The 23,984-nt window shown below is 38.3% G+C and overlaps 1 protein-coding gene across 1 annotated transcript in view; it reads left to right on the forward strand.

Annotated features, from left to right (window-relative positions):
• The window catches only part of TBC1D12 (TBC1 domain family member 12), a 72,294-nt gene that overhangs the window by 30,539 nt on the left and 17,771 nt on the right, over nucleotides 1-23,984 (forward strand). Inside the window, exons 3-4 of the mRNA XM_009278017.1 lie at nucleotides 12,434-12,557; nucleotides 19,991-20,047. Of these exons, the coding sequence (XP_009276292.1) occupies nucleotides 12,434-12,557; nucleotides 19,991-20,047 (181 nt within the window). The remainder of the gene's footprint in view (nucleotides 1-12,433; nucleotides 12,558-19,990; nucleotides 20,048-23,984) is intronic.

Raw genomic sequence — 23,984 nt, forward strand, 5'->3', positions numbered from 1 at the left:
CGCGCCTCGTCCCCCCCTTTTCCCCCCCCCCCCCCAAAAAAAAAAAGCTGACTAAATAGATGTCAATTCTAAGACCTTAGAGCCATAAGTATAACCTTTATCAATTTAAACTACCCAAAGTAGTATTAGGAGTTTCTCTGCTCTCCTTGGTAGACAGTGTAATATTTTATGTTGGTACAGATAGTTGCACTGGGAGTCTTATAATCCTAATAGGACTTTTCCTGAAGTAAGTTCTTAAACTAATGCTGTAGTTTTTGGAGGGGTTTGTGTGTGGTTTTGTTCAAGCCAAACAGCTGAAATTGCTGTTTAGTGTGCAACAAACTGTTGGAGTCATAGCTTGTTTTGCTAAGGAGCGTTTTAGAGGCATTTAAACTTAACCTGAAAGTATCTTCTCCCCCCACCTCATTTTGCAGGTGGCCTTTTTCATTCCTTGGTCTCTTCTGCTTATTTTGTGTCACAGAATTTCCTACAGACTCAATATATTGAGTAGTGTGACAAAGTGAATGGGACCTCTCTTCTGAATAGGCTATGACTAAAAGGAGAATATTTTATATGGAAAAAAATCAAAGGAGGTTGCTTTAATCACAGCTGGCCTCTAAGAAAATGATAGTTCTATGCTTTTGCTCTTCTGGCTGTTCAATTATTCATTAGGCTATTTTGTCTTGATTGTTTAAGAATAAAAAAGGAGTTTAAGGGTTTTGGTCACATTTCATTCACATGGTTGCAAAAATTGTTATTCCTCTCTTCAGCTTCTGGGAACTGCTGAGATGTTTATGATATAAAGCCTGTCCTTTTTTATCCCTTGTTGGTGGCTGTTCAGCTGGGAAGGGACTAGGTTTGTTAGATTGGGTGGTAGGCATTGCTTTAAGCTTCTCAGACTGTGCTGTGCTTCTCAGACTTTTTATTATTGCTTTCTAAGGAAGTGAAGCTTAGGCGGTTGCTGCCTGACCTCTCTAATGCTGCAGCCTGATAGCCAGGTTCAGTCAGACTTCTCTGAGACCGAGAGGACTCGAATATAAAAATCCTACAGGTTTTTGAATGAAGGCTGAGCATAAGGAGAGCCTGCAAAAGAGAGACTCTGCTAATTTGGCTCTGTATTTGCAGAAACCAGTCAGCTGTGCAAACCACCTGCAGAGCATATTGCTTCTGGCCTGGCATTGGGGTAGCAGTGTGAGAGGTGGATGGATGTTGTGTAGGTGAACTTATGACTTCAATTAGTAGAAAACTAGTTTTGATGGTCATACATGAGTTTATTCTTCCAGAACTTCTGAGAGCCAGACTGGTGTTGTAAATTCCTTTCCTCCTGCCTGAAAATAATACCTGTATCCTATGGGAGGAAGCTCTTAGCAGTTTTTCTCCATCCTTCTCCAAGGTACTTCTTTATTAAGAAGAAATCATGTTCAATTTCCATTGTTATATTGGGAACTTTTATTTAATGTGCTCTTGGGTAAGTGAAAGAGTCTCTCTTGATCAGGTAGTATAATAAAAGCTGCCTTGTTGGCTCCCCTTGCCTAGGGCAGTTCTGTTGATCTAAACAAACTTCCTGAAGGCCAGCTATAGGCAAACTAAGTGATTGTCTAGAAACAAAGGAGAAAAGACACCAGGGAGAGCAACAGAACATCTATAGCCCTTCTGCCTCTGCTGGAGCTACAGAAACCCAGGCTTGCTGCTGCCTCTGTCTCTGAGGCCTGGTTTGATGCCATGGGAGAAGGGTTATTCTACTTCACACATCTTTCTTGTGCTCCAAGAACAGCAAACAGTTGTTGATGCCAGCTCCTCTGCTTTCTGTAACGGGGAAGCTTGGCCCTGGCCAGGTCTCACACCCTGCAAAGCTCAGTCCTATCTGTATTGCTTCAGTTGCCTAATGCATCCATTAATGTAGAATCTTGTCTGTCTTGCTGCTGGGCAATAATGAAGCTGTTTGTATGCTGGATGCCAGAGTGCTTTAAAAAAACCAAACAAACCATGAACTACCAAAGGTATTTGGGCAGTTGGTAGCTGTGAAACAGGAAGCAGTGGATATTCCAGTGCACGAAGTATCTCTGCGTTGGGCAGCTGAGGGAACTGGGGTTGTTTAGCCTGGAGAAAAGGAGGCTGAGGGGAGACCTCATCGCTCTCTACAACTACCTGGAAGGAGGTTGTAGCGAGGTGGGTGTTGGTCTCTTCTCCCAAGTAACAAGCGATAGGACGAGAGGAAATGGCCTCAAGTTGCGCCAGGGGAGGTTTAGACTGGATATTAGGAAAAATTTCTTCACGGAAAGGGTTGTCAAGCATTGGAAGAGGCTGCCCAGGGAAGTGGTGGAGTCCCCATCCCTGGAGGTATTTAAAAGACATGTGGATGTGGTGCTTAGGGACATGGTTTAGTGGTGGACTTGGCAGTGTTAGGTTTACAGTTGGACTTGATCTTAAAGGTCTTTTCCAACCTGAATGATTCTATGATTCTAGCTTTTTGTTGTTGTAAACTTTAGGTGTTTTGCAAGTTGCTTGCTGTTCCTCAAATTCTGTAGGCAGCTGAGTGATAGATTGGGGAATTTCTTCCTTGCTTTGTAAAACACAAAGCCATTAGGCAAAACTGAAAGGAATCAGGCTCTTACATATTAATATCAGCTGTCTAACAGATAAAAAATGGATTCTTGCATTTTGTACTATTTCTGCAATTTATCATTGAAGCAGTGATATAAAATACATTGTGAATTGCTAACCACAGCAGAAACCTGATACACTGAGTGTCTACAAAAGTAGTACAGTAAAACTTTGTAGTACTACATTACACAATCAAGTAGTCGACAGGCACTCTATCTGGGAGCAGAAGGGAAAAATATTAAATGAGGTTTAACCAGGCTGGTCAGAGTAGTAAGCATCGCCAACTCTTGGGACAGTCTTCAGAATAAAACTCTGCCCTGTGTTTGAACTTACAGTTCACAGACTTGTAGGCTGTGTCAAAGGCTGGAAATCTTTCTCACCTTTGTCTTGAAAACATATCTCTCATAGGAGCATTTGGACTATAGGTATAGTGACTGCCCTGATAAAGCTGGTGACTTTTGCCTTAACTGAAAGTGAGTTACTACTAGAACAGTTTTAGGTAGTTTGCCTCATTAGGTTGTACTTTCATGAGATATCTTGGTGAGCTGATTGAAGAATTTGCTGTTGTCAGGAAATGAAGGGCATGTCTCTTCCCTGCTTCTGGTATTTATTTGATCCTCTGTGAGCTGCTGTAGCTCATTAAGCTGGGGAGTGAAAAAATGTGGATGGTTTTCTGTGGGATTAGTGAGTTGAATTGACTTGCAAGGTATGGAGAGTCTCAGAATTGATGCAGTAGAAGGGAGTGTAGGACATGACTGGTTCAAGGAAGAGAAATGGGCTTCCCCTTAGTGGAGCTGAAATGGCTTGGCCATTATGTGCGTGTGTGGGAGGAAGGGGTCTTATTCCTCTAGCATTGTTTTGCTTAGAGTATGTTGCTGGTTAACCAGCTGTGGCTTTGCTGGAGTAGATATTCCTGGCTGTGCAAGAAATAGCAGAACACCTGTATTCAACTGGTAGAAATTCTCCACTTGCCCACAGAATCTAAACCAAAATCCTAGTTCACAGCTGCAAGTGTAATAATAACCAAATGTCAGAAGACTGACCATAGTGTTTGGTGTAGTGTCAAAATAGCTGCTGAACTACGTGATTAAATATGAAGATGATAGAATAGTTTGGCATAGAGCTCTGTTTTGCTAGTTGACTCTGAAAAGTAAAGGTGAGACCACACTGATTATTTCCCTTTACTCTTTTTGTACTTGGGCATTCTGAAACTTAACCATGTCTGTCACCTTGCATAAGTGTCTGCTTGTTTAGATATGTTTTGGAATGCTTGAGCCTGTTTGTAAAGCTGACCTGTGCAACAGCTCTTTGTTAAGAGTATAATGTAGACTGTTAAAATACTGTTTACCAGTAAGTGTTCTGTACAGTGTGTTCTATGATATTGCTAAACGCTTTCAATTCTTCAAACTTCCCAAGTGTTTCTGTACCTGTAGTAGAATTGTTTTGCCAGCAGTTTGTAAAGCCAGTTTGGGACTGGTATCGACTAGGAGCTTGAGCAATAGGGTTGATCTAATTTAGTCTCTTCAGTGCAGTTCCATAATAGTTCTGTTAATCTTTGCGTCCTCTCTAAGAGGCCAGAAACTTCCCTCTTCCCTACCCCTCAATGCTTAGCAGCTACTCCTTGACAGTTCATTAGATTTCAGGTATAGCTAATTGTAGCTGAGGCTTTAGTTGACTAGTAATATCAATGGAAATGTAATAGTTTCATTTTAAAAAAAAAAAAAAAATACCGCAAGCTTGGTCTTGCTGAAGATGCGTGTTCTCCTGGTTAGGATTTTTTGGTTTCCTTATTTTAACTTTTTTGGGGGAGGAGGGGGAAACCAAAAAATGGCTTGTATAGTACTTAAAACTGTAGTTTTAGAGTATTACAGATGGAAACATTGAAGGTCCTTTGGAGAGAGTGGTTTGGGATACTCTCTGGCTTGTCTTGGTGTGGAGAGAAAGAAGAGATCTTTGTACTGCTAAAAGGTGCTGAAACTAGAAACATCCTATAATAGATCTGTGTTTGGGGGTAACAATTTAATTAGAAGCTGGTGTCTAGCTTGTCCTTATAGCAAGGTGGTGGAAGATGTGAGCTGTAAAATCAGTAGGGTCACCTTTCCTCCGATACAGGGCAGAGCTTGGAAACTTGTACTTGGAGCAACTGTATAAATGTATTGAATCAAAATGGGCTGACGTTATTCTACGTTATTGAAACTAAAAATGTAGAATGTGTAATAAATTCTAAAGTTATCAGTGTTTTGTTCTAGATCTCCATGTTAAGAATTTTAAACTAAATCTAACAACACTTGCATGTTAACTTACAAATTAAGGTTGAAATGTGAGAGTAAAGGATGAGTTGAAAAGTATATTTGTAAAGTAGGGGGTATTTGCTTTTAATGTATTTATGTTCATGTCGCTTTTCCAGCCATGACTAATAATGTGAGAAAACACTTCTGAGCATGTGAAAGTGAGCAAATAGCTCCTGGACAATGTCACATAATTCAAATCTAAAATAACGGGGGACACTCTATCCATTGGTCTAGGAAATAATTACTGTGTGCACTCTGAAAATACATTGTAACTTTTTGGACACCTTTTTATCAATTCCTACAAATGCCGTACTGTATATAAATAGTTTAAAATGTAGAAATAGAATCCTACTCTTGTTGCTCTGCAAGCTTTGTAAGTGGCTAACCAAAAACTTTTATTTCCTTTTAATGATTCATTGTTTATGCTTGGAGTTGGGTTACATTTATTTCTGTATGTAAATTATTGAAAAGTCTTGTTTAAAGGAGGAGGAGCTAATTGTCTATAATCAAGCAATGTTTTTCTGCTGTTATTTCCAAATTGTTGCGCATAAGACCTTAACAGAATGGACAGGACTTGACTATGAAGAAAAATTGTTGTGTTCTTAAGCAGCTTTTGCGTTTTAGACATGGTAAAAACATGCCAATGTGAATGTAATAATTCTTGTTAAGTACTCGGTTATAGTCATGAAAGAATATGGAATTGCAGGCTTGCAGGGGTCTTCAGAATTTGTGCAGACTGTTCTGAAAGTATGGTTTTAAGTCAAAATGATTCGTTTTAATGCTATACCAGTAAAAATGTGTCTATAACAATTCCTGGAACATAATTCTGACTACTCACTGATACAGCTCTCTGCATAAAGATTATTAGGTACATAAGTAGTTTCCTTATCAGTTTGTCTTTCAGCTAATTCAAATTTCAACCACAGACCTATTTTGTATGCCTAGGAAGCTTATTTAAAAATTAACATAGGGATGGAGCAAGAATAGACTGTGTACAAGTAGAACTCCATTCTTTCTGGAGATGCAAAATCAATTGTATCGTAATACAAACACAGTTTTAATGAGTTCTGTTACTTCATATTCCTTTTACAAATTCTGAGGTTTTACTGGAATCAGTGGATTTTTAGTGTACTTCAGTTATTGCAGAGAAATGCAACTTCCAGGGGTTTTAGCTGCATGTTTGTAATTATATTTAAAACAAACAAACAGAAAACCTAGACTGTTTTGTTCAACTCGGTGCTCATTTGTAGCATTAATTCCATGCTGGATTCCCCCTCTAAGTCTTTGTGATTCTGGGAGGAAAAGTTACATAGGATAGAGTGAGGATGCTCTTGATGTGATGCTGATTCCTTCCTGTTTGTGTCTTGCTTCCCTGGATTTAACATGAGACAGTTGTCTTATGCAGTGTCTAACAGGTACTAGATGCTTAATAAAAAGGAAAGTATTATCAACCCTCACTTCCTTTGTCAGTTCTTGTGGCTTTCAAAGCTTGTTTTCTCAGTGCTTCCCTGTTATCATAGATCTTGAAAGGTGGATGCAATGAGAAGAAATGATTGTTGATTGAAAATGACAGTAAACCAGACTGTTATGTTTGTAATGTAAAAGTCAAGATAAATGTTTTAACAGTAAGGTTTTTTCTAAAAAAAAAAAAGTCATTTTTAGTACTCTAACTTAAGAGGTCACTTGTTGGAACTATTTTATTTGTAGATTAGTGAGTAAACATTTTAAGCAAGGTCAAAGTTACCTTGCAAGGAAAATAAATTAGAGAATAGTAGTCTAGCTTTCAGCATCAAGATTTAAACACAGTATTCATTTATTTCTAAGATAACCCTGAATTCTGAATATTTTATTTGGAAAAAATTGTTTCTTTGGTGCCGTGCTTCAAGTTTTCCAAGGATTGCTGTCCAGGGATGCCCACAGTTTTTTTGTTGTCTAACATGGTGCAGCATTTTGAATTAGACTTATTTGTATATTAAAGTGAACCGTTAGGAAACATGTTTGGTTGTTCAGGTGTAACAGTAATGATGATCATGTTTTATGCTCTCTTCTAGAAGAGACCATATCCTTGTCTCAGTAGTTGTTACCACTTGATTTTTGCCTTTTTGCCATTTTTAATAGTGCAGGATTAACAAATTGGAGAAAGGTAGGCTCGTTTTAATATGCTTCATACTGATACTCATCTTAAATTGCTCAGGTGTAAGATCCAACCTTCCTCTGCACTTGAAATTTGTATATAGATAACTAAAAGCAGCAGAACAGGTGAAGCTTGGGTCTGAAGGTGAAGTTCTAATGATTTGATTCTCTAACACCTAATAAGAAGCAGAACAATGCCATAACCTTTCCTTCGATGCAGAAGAGGCAAATCCCTGTTGGGACACCTGTCTGCTTTGGCTGACTAATCTTTGAGTTTGCTAGGCCTTTTAAAAATCTGACTGAAACTGCATTACTAGATTGACTGACTGAACAGTTAGGATGGCTTTCTAGGCAATCACATTCAAATTATTTTAACAATGCAGAGTAAGCCGTACAAACCTGGGCTGTATTTTAGCTTGCTACCTCGCAACTTAGCTGCATTTCACAGATTTCTAAACTATTTTCTTTTTTCTTTGTGGTTCTAGCACAATTCTTGCTCCTGCTTCTCTGCCAGGTTAGAACAGCTGTGCTACCTAATGTCTTCCTTCAGTCCTGTAGCATTCCAAGCTGGGGCTGGCACTTTACAAGTGCTGTTGAATGTATGGGTTTAAAGGCTACAGGTTACAGTTTTATGGAGGGAGTGGAGAGATGAGTCAGGATCTATATCTTGTTTTAAAGCTAAGGACTAAGGGCAGATACAGGCTTGTGAACGCTGTTCCCAAGTGTTACTGTTAAGAATGCTGGACTCAAATGGGAGTTTTAGGGGAGGGAAATGGGAAATAAATAAAGTTGATTGCTTCCAATAATGCATTACTATATCTCAACAATATCAGAGCTCTGAATCATCAGAGGTGATTCTTCTGGCAGGCTTCTTTTGAGGCTCAAACTTAAGACTGGAAACCCAAGGATGTGCGTTTGGAGTGGGAAGGAAAGCAACCTTAGGTTTTGTTGGGATGCGCAAAGCAGCGAAATACTCATAGCCTGTTGGTAGTGGCACACGGTGGAGTTGTAGAAAGGGAAGATCTATATGTGTGATCTTTGAAAGAACTGTAGCAAAATGACATCTAGCCTGGAACTAGATTTGAGTTTGGCATTTTCGGTCAAACAGAAGACTATCACAAGACTACTTGGTCTTGTGGAAAGGTGAATCAATTATACCTAGAGGCAGGGTGCTGGAGCTGTATCCAGCCTGGTGACTTTCCTACCTGCTGATGGTCATGGTTGCTGCTATTCCAAGCACTTCAGCTTTCTTTGAGTGGCTGTTATGCAAATACGGCAGCCCAGTTTCTAGTCTGGTTTTGGATGAAATTTGAGATCAGGCTTGAAGTAATTGTCTCTGGTATTTTCCATTAACTTCCCCTAAAACTTGGAAATCTATCATCCTCTTGGGCTGGCATATAGCTAGCTTGAAAAGGGGAAAAAGTTTTGTGTTCAGATTTTATGGTGGGGGAGGGGAAGCCAAAACCCCAAAGTAAACAAAAAATATCACATTAAAATATCAAGTTCCACCTATCCCCTTCCGAGACTTAATTCTAACTGCATTTAGACTTCACCAATTTTTCTTAAACAGCAACAAAAAAAGTGATTTGAAAAGGAAAAGCAGGGTGGAAACAAGCAATTGCATTACTAGAAGGTCACATTAATGCCACCTGTGGAACCGGTTAACATCATTGAATTACTGTGCCATCAGTATGGTGAAACTCTTCCACAGAGTGCTGTGGGCACAGGCAGGAGTAGTTGAAGCATTGTTGTTAAATAAGGAAGAAAACTGCCACTTGTAGCTGTTACGACAGCTGTTGTAGTTGTGTGATCATGAGAGCCCATGGGTTTTTGTATAGTGTAACCCAAACAACGTTATGAATAGATGTCTTGGTATGTGCCAGTAATGGCTTCTTATTCTGTGGCGCTTCAGCTACTTTTCAAGCTCTTCAGTGCACCTACTGAAACATTTTTGAGTGTCACTTGAGAGTGTTAATGTGCGTTCCAGTGTGGTTATATAAAACTAGCAGGGGAGAAAAACTTGCAACTTTTCCACTGGGCTTTTGTAAACCAGAGCTTAATTCAGTGAACTAATTTAACACTTGTATCCCACAGGTCCTTTCAACAGAAAGCATTATTCAGTTCTAAAGTGTAGGCTTCTCTTTAAGGAATTTTGAAGTTTTCAAATGGATTTTGAGGTTCTGTACCAAAATGCTATTGACTTTTCAGTCCATCTCAATGGATGACTTTTCCTGGGATCAGTGAAACTCATGAATATTCTAAGCAGCAACAAATATATCAAATCTAGTACACTTCCTGCAATTCAGTGAATGCAACTTGTAAGCATTCACAGATGCTGTTCCTTAACAGGGCTTTTGTAAGGCTTTACTGTTGTCAACAGCACATCAGATGTGATACTGTTAGCTGCCAAAACAATGTATTAAAAGTGTCCTTCCATCTTCAGCAAAGCTTAATTGTAAACCTCCCATTAATGTCTCTGGGATTAGAATTCCTGTGTGAGGTTTATTCTGACACGATAAAAGTTTGACCAGCTTTTTGCCTTCACAAGAAGCAGACTTCAATGAATATCTATTCAATAAAAGTAAAAATTGTGTATTTTCACTTTTGCATTCATAAAAAGCGAAACAAGCCTTTGCTTAATTCAGTACACCAAAGAATATTAAAAAACCACCAAGATTCATTATGGTGGGGACTACGTTCTGGATGGTTTGTTTTAATGTTATATTTGTTTAAAAAAAAAAAATAAAAAATCAAATCTTGTAAGAGCCATGAGCATGCTTAATTAATATTTCTCTACAAAAGATTTAAAACCTTCTGTGTGTTTACACATTTTTCCTTTTAAAATCTGCCAGCTTCCTGGTTAATCATAAACCAGCTTTGATACAGTGACAGATTGCCGTCAGTGTTAAAGGCGTACATCTTTTCAGCTTCCACAAGTGCTATTAGCAATGGAGCTGAACTGCCAGGTGGTCCTGGTGGTATTCCATAGTATGTGCAGAGATCGGTTGTTGCTCTCCGTGAAGTCGGGATGCATGAGCTATTTCCTATTTCAAGAACGGTATTCCAGAATGTTTCTTCCTGCATACCTGCTTTTGGGAAGAAAATCTCCGCCAATTAAGTTGCAACTACTGCAGCAGCTATATTTGAAGATTTAAGTACAAGGCTGTAGTGTAGTATGTAGTGACGTGTTGGTGTTAAGAAAACAAGACAAAGTATTCTAGATGATTCTTTGAACACTCCTCCTTCCCTCCTGAAGACAATGTAAAGCACTGTGAAAGGTGTCCTGTACTTGTGAAATGAGCCTTTGTTATTTATGTAAGCATGCTTTTTGCATCTTTTTTTCTCTTATGGACGGACCTGTTCATTTCGCTAATGGTATGCAGTCCTGGGACTGACTGAGGACAGTGTCTTTTAAAGATGTTGGTATCGTGGCTTGGCTTTTTCATCAGCCCTTCTTTCCAGGTCATGTGTCAGAAACTGCTAGTTTGGTGTTCTGGGTGCTTGCTTTGCTTCCACAGGGATGGACTAAGATACTGCAAGCTTCCCTGTTGGGGACAGAGTTGTGGGATGCATGGATCACAACTAATGCTTCCTAGAACACCTTGTATTAATTAAGCCATTATTAATAGCAACAGCTTGATTCTATTAATGACAGGTAACTATTTGTACAGTGCAAGCAATTATTCCCAAACATTCTTGCTTGCTTACTGGGTTGGAACAACAGCTGGGAGACCTCCACAGAAGTGGAGGGGTGTACTGATGCCCCAACAGCTTCTATGTGGGTGTTCAAAAAAATCTCTCAAGGCGCTTTCTCTTTCATCAAGTGTGTATGTAACCCCATACTCCCTGCCTGCCTATAGCAGCTGCTGCTTTCTTGAATGCAGTCTTTTTCCTTTTTTTTTTAAACAAGCTGTTGTTGATTGGTAGTGTGTCCTGGTGGCTTCTGACAGACCGAGTAGAGTCTTGGTGTTCTGAGTTTCTCAGTTTTTCTGGATTCCACAGGACCGCTAGTCTTGAGCTTACTGGTTCTTGGGAGACTTTCACACTTTATCAGCATCTACTCTCCAGCTTGCTGTTTTCTGGTGGCTAGATCTTCAACTACACACAAGTATCTGTAGAGTCCATTCATGCAGACTTGTACAGAAGGGATTTTTGTGATGGGTGTTTGCTTGTTTCCCAGATAACAAAAAACATTCTGGGAACTGAAAAGATAGTTTGTATCTGAAAGCTGTACAATGTCTTACAAACACTAACAGTTCCTAATTGTAAAACTATGCTGCATGGTCAGAGACCCTGACAGCACTGGAATTTAAGAGCGACTGTGCACTTTTTGGACAGATTTGCGGTTGTTGAAGCATGCTACTTCTGTCTGGGCAAAGCCAAGAGACTGTTTTCTGTGCACAAATATGAATGCATTCAATTTGAGAAGGAAATGTATTTTAAAATACAGCAAATGCTGTAAGTGAAGAATAAATTTGGGGATCTCTTTGTAGAGGAAGAGTGTGAAAGTACAAGGTTAGCTAGTTAGCACTGCACAAAAACACCTTCCAATAAAAGTGCTCCATATTCTGTTTGCTCAGAGGCCAACTTGTAAGCATCCTGAGAAGTAACCTTACAGACTACTAAACTTTTAATCCCTCTGTGTTTTTCATAAGTTTCTAGAAAGTAACTTTCCAATATTCAGAATAAATGTACTTCTTTAATTTTCAAAGCACTCGTACATAGCATGCTCTGTGGGAGCTTGTGATCGGAGTCCAATAGTACAGCCGTGTATCTAGACAAATGCTTGCTAATATGATCTTGTGATGGTTGGCTTTCTAGGAAGTAATAGAGCAATGCAGTCATCTGCCTGTTTGAGTGTAATTGCTCTAGGCACTGGCAAAGGTTATCTGCTAAACTGAAGCTGTGTGCATGTTCCCTGGTTTTCTAGTCCATGTTATGAAAGCTGAAGGTGTGAAGATTGCAGAAAGCATTAGTAGAAGTAATAGTTCACAGCTTCTTTCTTAAATCTGTAAGTTATACAGTGATTTTTTCAGCTGTTTTCAGTCTCCAAATAGCTCCATAAGATAGGCTAAAACAAACCCCGAACAAAAGTCAAGAGAGCTGTTGCATGCTGCTAACTTACATTTTAAAAAGTGCCCAGTATTACTAAAAGAGCTCTGATATTGCATAAAGTAGCATAGAATTCAGAGGTAAAACTGAGTGTTAAGTACAAATATTAGCATCAAAGCACTTGTAATGAAAGCTGCTCCACTTCAAGTTAATTATTTTAAAGTAAAAGAGAAAGCTAAGGTAGCACACTACGCATTTGCTGAGCTGTAAATCTCTACAGTGGTGAACTTGGTTTAAAGAAATGTAAGTGGGTACAAATATCATTTGTTTATATGCTTATAATAAACAAAAAGAAAACCCTCCTCTCTTTTCAGAAACTTTTTCACTAAAAGGACAAAGGAACTCAAACCTGCTGTCCAAAGTGCTCCTGGTTGGAAGTTGTTTGGAAAAGTCCCACCCAGGGAAAACCTTCCAAAAGATTCCAAAATTATTCAGCAGGTGAGTAAACATCAAACAACTCTAGGTACAAAACTTGTAAAAATTAATGCATAGATATTGCAGTTCTCTGCTGTTATCTCCACATTTTTACTGTACAACCATAGAGTGCTCTGGGAAGACTCTTTTGGGGCTTTGTCTAAAGAATAGTAGTTACTGAGAAGGAGTTTGAGTTTTATGATTATCTAGTACATTCTTCAGTACATCTCAGTGCTTATAAAAAGGTGATACATGTTCAAAAAAGCCTTTAAGCTGTTTAGGTCAAAACATCAGAACTTGTATTAATATTTGCCGTAAAATTTTGCTTTATTTAACATGATATGCTACAATTTTTTTTAATGGCAAAAATGATTGTGAAATACTCTAGGCTCCCGTTATGAAGTTCAGTTCTGAGTTACTTTTGCTTGTTCTGTGCAATAAAAGCATAGTCATAGTCATACTTGTATATTCAGGTTTTCTTCAAACTAGATATTAATCTAGTAAAATTTATCCTCTTAAAGCATTCTTGGATACTCTAGTGTTACAAAACTGTTTTTTTTTAATTTATCTAACTCATCTTTCCATAGTCCTTCTTGCCTGGAAGACTTACTATCTGGGTAACTTGTGACAAATTGCTTAGAATCCTGAAACATGTAATCTTGTTTCATTTAGACTTTTAATCTCATTCAAGGTAGTTTTGTTTCAAAATAGTACTGTAAGTTGAACTTGTTTTGGAGTTACTGGGGTACTACAGAAAGGTAATTCTGATTTCCTTCCCCTGATACCAAGTTGTACTTCCATATGTTCATTCCTGTGGAATCTGTCTTTAATTTGATAAAATAATAATAAAATGGCATAGTCTTTAAAGATGAGCAATTGGTAATGTAACTTAATGTTAACATGCAATCCTGAAGTTGAAAGATTTGTTGACCTAAGAAATATGAATGTCCCTTGTGTTGGTGAAAACAGTAATTTGAATCTCCAGAGCTGCTTTCTCTTTGTCTCCTCTCTCAAATTCCATATAAGCTGATGTATTTGGCAGGTGCAAATGGCTGTGAATGAAGCAGTGTTCAGTCATCTTCTAGAAAGAGCTTCATGGCGAAGAGGGCCTTTTGGGAGCAACTAAAGTGAAAAACAAGAGGTTCTTTTTGAAGGACTTCAGTGTAATGGGACTTGTCACACAATGAAATGTAGGAAAATGATGAGATTGCAACAAGTGCTATTTACTCTGAAGTAAACTGGGTGCTTCTTCAACATTTTCAAATACAATTTTCCTTATTTAAATGGTTTCCCTTTTTGGGTGAGAGAGGGCAAGTGTTCTTTCTTAGTTTACTTGCAGATGAATGCTGTTGGCCTTGTGCTATGAAAATACTGTGGTAAAAATCCAGATGTCTCTTCCATCCTGAGAAACGGAGAGCGTGCACAATGCTACCAGTCATCTGCTTCCCGTTTTCTGGTAACGAAGATGTTTGTTCTGGAGACCAAGTCATAGTCTGCAGAAATAGTCTTATTTTCTTATCCTGTTGTCCCTCAGTGACTGTTTTTCTTTTAAACTGTAGTGTTCCCATTTTTTTAACTTCTCTGAAATGGCAGAAAAGCAGATATATTAAAACAATGTATTGTCTTTAAACATGATTGAGTTGGTCCTAGCCACTAGTCATGTGGTTTGTGGTACAGTGGTTGCCAGACTAGGGTCATTATTGGATTTATATAATCTTGAGTAATGTGTCAGTAATAGCTAATATTTTTAGCTTCTATTTTAGCTAAAGCGTGCATGGTCCTCAGATAAAGCATCATGAGCTAAGATATACAGTTATCAAAGGGGGATCCTGATTGACGGTGTACTCTGCACAGAGTTAGATCTACAATACCTGAGAAAACTTGATTCTTAAATTGAGGTGACCCTAATGACTCCATATTTAACATATGTCAAATGTCTTGCATGTGCGCTTAAAATTTACAGTATAGCTCCTCGTGCATATGCCTCTGAAGAAAAGCCAATGGCTTCTTTTCTCAAAAATGTTCAGATTTGCCAAGCTGGCAATGGGTTAGAATGAATATAGGCACACTTGGTTATTGAAGATCAGTGGAAAATAGTATCTTCACTTCTGAATGACTGACTGAAGTCCCTAGACTAAATTCCTCACTATGCAGGACATGTGAGTGAAAAGAATATAGGCAAGAATGCAGTTATGAGGCCTTTAAGAAGTTGATAGAAATACAATTAAAGCTTAATATGTTCTGTTCACAAGTAATTCTGTGAACCTGACAGAATACTTATATCCTACATGGAGTGTCTGTACAAACTTCTGCATTGACTTTCTAAATTGAAGTCAAGGGATCAAGTGTGATCTGAAACACAAAACCTGCATTTTTTTCCCAATTTTTTTAGCCATCTGTGGTCAGAACAACGGCTACTCACTGTTTACCAGCTTTTGTAAAATGAGCTTCTAGGTGTAAGGCTATGCAAGTAGAATGGGCTTAAGCTGTAGGCAAGCTGCCTGTGAGGGAGTTTACGATAGTTTTATTATTAGCAATAAATCTTGCCGTTCCTGAACAGCTATGGCATTCCCCATGGTTGAACACAAAGTTCTGTGACTTTACTGATGCCAGTGGCCAGCTTTGGGAGGGTGCAAATAATTCCTTGATTAAGGAAACTCAGTAATGAGTCAGCATCCTTCAGATGAAGCATGAGATCTTAAGAAGCCCTTTTGCAAGAAAAATTAACTCACAACAGGAAAACCTTTGTAATTAATAGGAGGAGGAAGTCTTTTGGGTAAGGATAATACTTACATCAAAGCTTTATGGCAATATTGTGAAGCTTAAAGGACTTTCCTATTAGTAAAACAAGAAAAAAATGGCATTGTTGTAGATTATAGTCAAAAGGGTGGTAGAGCTCACATGCCCTGTTTCCATCCTGGCTGATGGAAGCCTCCTGTGTTATCTTTGTTTTGGTAAGGATGATGTAGTAAATTGATAATTACATTTAAATGAATGCTTGCGGCTCCCAGTCACTGTCTATCAACTAGACGTTGCCTCTACAGAGAAGTCAGGTAGTGATTCTAATATCTTGAACAACTTCCAAGAAAAGCTGGAAACTTAATTTGGGATGCTGGTTCAGACATTTTTCAGACAACGATGCTAGCCAGCTCTGCCTTCAGAGACTGTCTAATGAACATTACTGTAAATAATGTCTTTGCAAGTTTCTTAGCATACGTAGAAGAAGAAAAATATTTTAGCTGAAAAGCAACCTGCAGGGCTTGTCTGGCTGGGGAGATGGCAGAGTCCCCCGCAGCTGTGCTGCCATCAGCATGCTTTGGGCGAGATGCTCTAGCTCGAACTGGGTCAGAGGTTGAAAGTTCTTGGCAGCTGCATCTCCCCGCTCGCAGCTGCTGGCACGCTCGGCTCTCCTTGGATTTAGAGCTGCCCAAGCAGGATGTGATTGAGGCCAACTCTTTTGCTGGACATCTCCCTCCTCTGGGCTTCCTTCCTTCGTTGTTTTTTAAAAAGGGAAAATAGCAACTCCTTAGGACTGCAAATGTCAAATGCGTTTGGTTTTAGGAAGTGTGCCTTTTTTCATGAACTGCAGCTAATAAAACTGGCTATTATAAGAAGTATGTGGTCATTAATGATCAGTCTGGTAAATTCTTTTCAGTCTGTACAGAAATCTGCTTTAAATTAGACTGCTGAAATTTTTTAATATAGAGGCATTTAAAGCAGAAACCAACTTGTGGGCTGATGTGTAACGTTTTGGTGTGTATTGACTGAAGTGCAAGTTCTGTTTAAAAATACAAGCTCGATGTCATTCTTTGTGCTTATGGTTAAAGAAAAGCTTTTAATCTATGATCAGAATGATTCTGAATATCAAGTCATTAAGTTTAGCTCTTGCTTTTTATTAAAGCAGTTTTGAATACTTTTTATTAATTTGTTTAAAGCAGCATAGTGACTTTTTTCCCTAATATGCCTGAATTAAAGTAAACTCAAAATATGGAAATACACGTCAGTTTTAAAAGTACTGTCAGTGACAGCCTTAAATAAGGGGGGGAAGCTTCTATTTAAATCTGACACCATGAAAACCAAGCAGTGATTTAGAAATGATTGCTTATTCAGAAGTGAAGTAAAGCCATCTTTTACAAAAGCTGACACCTTGTGTACAAAATGGAAGGTATTAATTTTAGTCTATTAAATACTAACTCTGATTTTGATGACTGTGTCACTGTCCTACAACTAACCTCTGAAAATACTATTTTTGGGTGGCTCTGAAATCTTAAAAAAAAAAAGTAAAATACTGTACTTGAGGGCTAAAAAACCAGTGTCTTCACTTGCATATTTTTCTGATGTCGTTATCTCTGGTCTGAAATCTAATGGAGAAATTGCATTTGCTGAATCAGCACAACTCCCAGGGACAGGAGTTGTCAGAGGTTTCTCTTCAGACAAACAGATGCATTTTGAATCAGTTTTCATACGACTCAGACCTTCTAACTTGCAATATTAACTCTTCCCTCCAATCTTTGTTTCAGTTTAAAAATGCATGAAGCTCCTAATGCTTAAAAAGTGTATATGGCGTGTTTGTCAACAAATCTAAGGATTTGAATATCTGAAAGAAGTAGGTAAATACAGTGCTAGATGCTTTTTCATAGGAGCAGTTCTTGAGCAGACAGTTATCTAGGTAGAAGTCATGTTGGCTCGTCTTGCACTACTACTGGAGAGAAGAGAAAGGCAGGACTTCTGCCTGTTTAGCAGTATAGGAATCAGTTTATACGACTCAGACCTTCTAACTTGCAATATTAACTCTTCCCTCCAATCTTTGTTGTTTCAGTTTAAAAATGCATGAAGCTCCTAATGCTTAAAAAGTGTATATGGCGTGTTTGTCAACAAATCTAAGGATTTGAATATCTGAAAGAAGTAGGTAAATACAGTGCTAGATGCTTTTTCATAGGAGCAGTTCTTGAGCAGACAGTTATCTAGGTAGAAGTCATGTTGGCTCGTCTTGCACTACTACTGGAGAGAAGAGAAAGGCAGGACTTCTGCCTGTTTAGCAGTATAGGTAGAAATACGTTGGTGACAAACTGCCTTGAAACCAGGACAGACAATAAATGGGGGTATTTGGTCTTGCAAGGAGCATGTAACACCTGAATAACAATTTGTTTACTAGCAGCAGTGAGAAGGCTGTGATGGTTTTCTTTGTAGACACTGTGGCAGTCAGATTCTCAAGAAATGTCCACCATCTTTCCAGAGTCACACATATAGTCAGTGAAACGCTATGCTAGAGGTAAATCAAAGGCATTCCCCAGTGTTTTAGACTTTTGCAATTATTATCTTGTCAGTAAAATGGTAATGAAACCAGTAGGACCCCAGTGAGACAAATGTCTCTCCTTTTCGTTTGCATAAAGCACATAAAATACAGTTCATCTCCTAGTACCAGGGCTTACCCAGCTGCTTTGACAAGGAGAACTTGTCAAGGAGAACTTCTCATGATGTCTGCTATGTTGGTGGCACAAATGTATCTTCAGGGGAGTACTCTACAGTGAGCATGGGACTAATATTTTGAAAATACCGCAGAGGCGTTGACTCTGCTGATGTGAATTCTTCTGATTGCTGGGGTTTTTTTTTTCTTTAAAAAAAAGTCTTTGAGGTCAACTATGAAGAGTATTGAAGCAAACTTTCTCCTCCTAAAGCTTGAAAAAGAAAGCATAAGCATTGTACATATTTTCATTTCTGTTGTTGGAAGTTGCTGGGTTTTAGGGAAACAAAGAATATAGAAACAATCTCGAGGTGATAAAAATGATAGAACTTCTTTTACTTTGATTTGGTAGGACACTAGATTTTTTTTGGTCTTCTGGATCCTTTTTTTGATGGGATGCCTCCCCCTCTATTGGGCCTTTGAATTTCTTTAGCAAAGGATGGCATAGATAAAAATAATTGTTTTTTCTTCTCTTAAGAAGTGAGCTTTTGCAGGTCAAGCAGACCTAGATGGTGAGCTTGAGGTGCTGTGATAGCAAAATCATTGCCTAGGTAGGCTGTATCAAATTCCAAAAGGATAGGATTTAGCAAAAATATTCAGGTGGTAAAGATGCTGTCTTTTATAGACTTTAAGTGTTTTGTGTGTTGTGGTGGTGGGGTTTTTTATATAAGCCTTATCCTTCTGAGGCTGGCATGGTACTTCAGTACTGAAAAAGATAAAATAGTATGGTAAGGGAGAAAGAAGCCTTTAAAATGCTTTTTATTAGTCTGAGGTATGCATGGTACAAGAACACTGCAGATATGTTCAGAAATAACATTGAAGGCATGATAAAAAGCTTATTTTCCTTCTTCCAGGTACTGTAATCCAATGCTTAAAAGCAACGGCTGTGTCTTTCCCCCCAACCTCAATGTCTTTAAGCTTGGCTCTTCCATTAGAAAACCAGCTTTGACTTTTGAATGGAAACCTGCAGAGCTGTGGTTGTACAGGGTCTCCTGTAGTTGGGCATGCTTTTGCCCGATTGCCTTGCTGCAATGTGGTATGAGGGGTTTCATATTGCTGCTTAGAATCTTACTCTTAATTTAAGTGACTTTCTCAAAGCCTTACAAATGTATCTTAGTTCTCATAAGCTCACCAGTGAGGTTGAGGTGTAGTCCACTTTTGAGCTTTCAGTTTAGAAATATTAATTACAACGTGGCGGGAGGGGAAGGTGGGGGACTGAAAGGCCCGCTCTAAGTCACTGTGCTATTTAATGACGTTTTCTACCCTCTCATGTTAAATAGAAAAACCCAAACACTTAATGTGAAAGTTCTGTTTGAAAGTTACCCTAGTATTTTGTTTCTTGCCAAATGCTTATGCAAGTCCAGTTATGTTTCTCTTCCCTTTCTCCACAGTGCGAGTACTATTCCTGAGTATTCATTTTAAGCTTTAAAGCTAATTAGCTTATAGGTGAAGATATAGTTGGGTGTGAGATGCAATCTAACATGAGCTGAATGAAGGCAAGGTCTTCGAGATTCATTTTCAGAGCAAACAGTTTCTGTTTTCTTGTGTGGGCCTATAGACAATGTTTTGTTCTTTCCTTTTTAACAGCCTATCTTCCAAGGCTAGTGTTTAATAAGTGTTACTTCTATGGGTGATGTGGACTAGGGAGAGACAGTGTATCAGGGAACACCATTTGTCATGCACCTGAGAAATGCCATGGAAAAAGATCTCCCTTCAGGCAAAGGTGCTGATGGTAGAAAATAGAAAACTTCAATTAAAACAGAAGAATAGCCCAATAGATGTCTATAGACATCTTGCACAAGTGGAAAGTCTTTGTATGTGTGTTTGTGTATTTTGGGGCCTGGAGAAGGAGGAACAGCCATGTTATGTTTCTTCAAACATAGAGTGCAAATACTCTACATGTGAATTTAAATTTTGGCTTGCATGTTGCTATATTGTAATGGTCTTTTCCTTCATTTATTCACTAAGGCTTTGCTTCTGTTTTTCTCATTAGGATGACAGTTCTGGCAGTCTTGCGTCAATATCTGCTCTCAGTCTATTAAACACAGGGGTATGAAATTTAATATATATTCTTTCTAGTTGTATTTAATGCCATGCATGGGACTATGTAGCACTCATTAAAATAGAACAAACATCACATTTTCACAGTAGCATGAATATTTTATGGCACTAACCATCAACTCATTAGATACCATTAGTAAAATAAGCAAATAAACTTCACACGTGAATCTCACTAACAACTTAAAGTGATAGAGTATAATTGTTTATTATTGTTTATATTGCATCTTCTTCAATAGCAGGAAATAGGTAATGCTATAGCTTGACAGTAGTTTACTTTGTTTGCTGTGCCTCCTTGCTTAATGGTAAAAGTTGTTGAAAGGCTTAATTTGTCATATTTTTGAGCACCTCGTATTAGCTTTGAAAATTGATTTCCTAGAATCTTTTTTTTCCCTGTCACTAAGTCATACAAGCTATTAACAGTGGCACTTCAGAACTCCAGATGCTTTTAATCGCTATTTCCAATATGAAATTGGAAACCTAGAAAAGTATAGCTATTGAAACTTTTGTTATATGCTGTTATGTCTTCTATTTGCTGTGACTGGTATCCTTCTGAAATTGGTCCAATGCATATGCCTGTTACTTTGAAAACTTTAATGTAATCCCACACCCTGTGTTAAACAGGGGTAGTACAAGTTAGCTTTTTAGTTCTGTGGATCTGTAACTCTGGCTTTGTGAAACGGAGCAGTAATGTAACCGCTAGTTGATACGTGATGCCTGCAGTTCATGTTACATGGTCCAGCCACTCTTGGCTCTTCTTTATTGGGCCCAGAAGCCCCTGGCTTCATGCTTTTTTGTAAACACCAAAAGATGGAACTTGATGCAACTTATTAAATATCCAATTGAGGAAAACATAAAGTAAATAAACAATTGAAGATGGATGGCGTTACTTTGGAAGGTTGACCTAGAAACTCTTCGGTGTCTGTTTGGTTGTTCTCTTGTACTATGTGAAGATTATTATTTTTCCCTCCTTCAATATAGTTTCTTCCTATATCACCTGCAAGTTAGTAAAGAATGTACTGTTCTGGCTGTCCTGATAGCATCTGGCATTCTTAGTTCTGGGAAAATGTCTAGTTTATGACTCGCAGAATTTTTCAGTGATATCTACTCTTGCTATAAGCACTTCTTTGTTTTTAATCACCTTGTAACCAGTTCTAGCTCAGCAATTTTAACATTTAACCTGGGGGACACACACATGACGACATAAGAGGGAATCCTTATGCATTAGCAGAAATTCTTTTTACATAAATTTTCTATTAGTTTTATTAAAGTGATGTAGATGGGCGCCCTCCTAAGCGATTCTATTAATGCTTCCATTCTTGGATGATCAACTCTGCTTGAAATGAAGGGAAATAATCTTTCTGACAATATTTCTAGTTAGCTGTACAACATTGTGAAAATAATCGTATGGATGTTTTTGGAGGCCGATCTGCTCCAGAGTCGCACGTGTGCAGAGGGGAGAGAGGTTTAAAATCACTTGCAGAATATATGGCAATACCCATTGTTTCCTCAACAGAAGTCATGATTGAATAAAACCTCTTTCGGTATCAGGCTTAGAATTTGGAGGGGGTAAAGCATGTTAGAAGAAACTGTAATACACAGGGTGCATGCTTTGTTTAATTGGAGTATTAGTATGCCTTGACATCTACTTTAAACAGAGGCAATCCTTAAGATAGTGAAAGCTAATTCAGTGTTGCCCAGCCTGTCACTTTCTCCTCCAGCATACCTAAAACATAATTGGATCTGTGGTGCTTAATCTGTATAATTGGTACTTTCAGGACTGAGGACTTTCACAATCCTTGTAATCCAAGGCTTTTATTACTCATTTCCAGGAGTTCAGCTTTTGTTGTTCTATTGTTGATAGATCAAAACTGGGATACAGCAAGATGCATGTTAAATTTCATGGTCAATATTTATTTCTTTAAAGCTCTATAGTTTGGGCACTGTAGATGCAAGTTTGTCTTCTAAAATTGAATCAGTATGTGAACACTTAGTTAAATACTTTATCCCCACAAGCATACCCTACTTAGGGTCAACTAATGCTTTTGGAATGCTGCGATGCAGCTGGTTTTCCTTTCCGTAAGTTAGTTTGCTTAGATGCTGGAAGAAGCAGCTATGGGCAATTATGTGTATGTTACACAGTGCAATCCAGTACTGTTTAGAGAGATCTAAAACAGCTCTGAATGGTATAGCTGTCCTGTATGGTCCTCCTGAGGAAGGATGAAAGAAAATTCAGTTTTGTATGTTTCCATGTAGATACCAAAAAGGTGCAGGCAATAAAGACCTGTGCAGGTTTATTATTTTTTCTATTGTTTAAAACACCAGGGTGTTTTTGTTGGATTTCTTTTTGTGTGTGTGTAAGGAAGTTAGTCTGGGATATCTTTATCTTCTTAAGCACAAAGGCAGTTTATAAGCAAAAGACTTTTTTCCTCAGCCCCGTTTGTGTTACCTGTCTGTAGGTTAATAGGCTTATCTATATTTCAGTAGGAATAAATACCAGAAATACAAGTCGCTCCACATATCTAAGTGGTCTTAAATATGTTGTCACAGCGTTTTTCAGGAAAAACATGCTTTTAGCCTGTTAACAGGTTTATTATTGGCAGTAGATGAGAGGATGCAGTTCCAGCCTTAATAAGGAGATAGCTATTCTTACTTTCTATTGAAGCTGAGGTTTGTTTTTCTCTATCTATTTTGGGATTGTAAAATGTTCCATATCTTCTAATAAATACTAGATATGCTGCAATAAAAAATTTTTAACTACATTCCCTAAACTACTGAAACCATACATGTGACACTTCCAAAATTATTTTTTTTACATAAACAGGTCTTACATAGTCTTGAATCTTAGTTGTCAACTGTTCTATCCTCTAGCATATGCCCTGCATGTTAAGCATTTGCCAAGACATTTGACTTTAATTTGTATTTTTACCTTGTTATGGAAGAGTATTAGCTCACATCTTTGGAAGTGAAATTCTGTGTCAGCTCAAACTTTTTGTCCTGTGCCAAGACTTTTAGATTCCGCATCAAATGCATGGTTAAGGCTATTGGATTCCTTACATCTAGTAATACAAAATATTCCAGAAAAAATGGATATTTTACTTGCACAAGCTAGTGAGTTCCATGTATGTCTGATGGTTCTGGGATCTAATCCTCAAGTAAGTTTCCTAGAGCACAGGCTTCTTGAGGAGCAAGCATCTTGGGAACATTGGGAAGTTCTGATACTTTGGAATATATTTCATCTTGGGGAATGTGCAGCCATGACGGTTTGAGCTTGAAGCTATTTTGGTCTCTGCTTTGACTCTTTCTAGTAATGCTTACAGTTTTTCCCTCTCTGTGCATGCCTCCTTTTCTTGCAAAAAAAACCTGTTCGTAAAGTGTACTTACTTCCAGAAACACAGTTGGATGATGAGTTCTGCCTTTTGTGGAAATCCAAGTTGAAGATTTTTTCTTTTTTTTTTTCCTTTCTCTGTTGCTTTGGAATAGTATGTCAGTTCTTAGCATGTACGATAGCCAGAAGCACTCGCACCATTCAAATGTGTTGCTTGTAATAAAAGGGTGAGAGTGGCTTCATTTCTAATTTGCAATGCTTTTTTTATTTAACTTGCATACAAATTAGGTATGTAGGAGTGTTGAAATGGTTGGTACCATTTGAGCTTCCTCATCTCTGACCGCTAAATGAACTTGATTTTGTGGCTCCTGTTACAAAGTACTGGAAAGTATGAAAGTAAATCGGAACTTCTACCAAGAATAGGAGGGATGGCATTGCTACTGCAGCCTGGATGCTGACCTCTGGGTGCTATCACAGGATGCATTCCTAACTTAAGAATATGCTGGGGTAGCCTGAGGTATAAAGCATGGCAGGAGTGCCTATAATGTCTCTATGGCTTTAGGTGGAATGAAATAATTTTAGGCTTAACAATATATATATT

Source organism: Aptenodytes forsteri, unplaced genomic scaffold (genome assembly GCF_000699145.1).
Source record: "Aptenodytes forsteri isolate BGI_AS27 unplaced genomic scaffold, ASM69914v1 Scaffold15, whole genome shotgun sequence".
NCBI lineage: Eukaryota > Metazoa > Chordata > Aves > Sphenisciformes > Spheniscidae > Aptenodytes > Aptenodytes forsteri.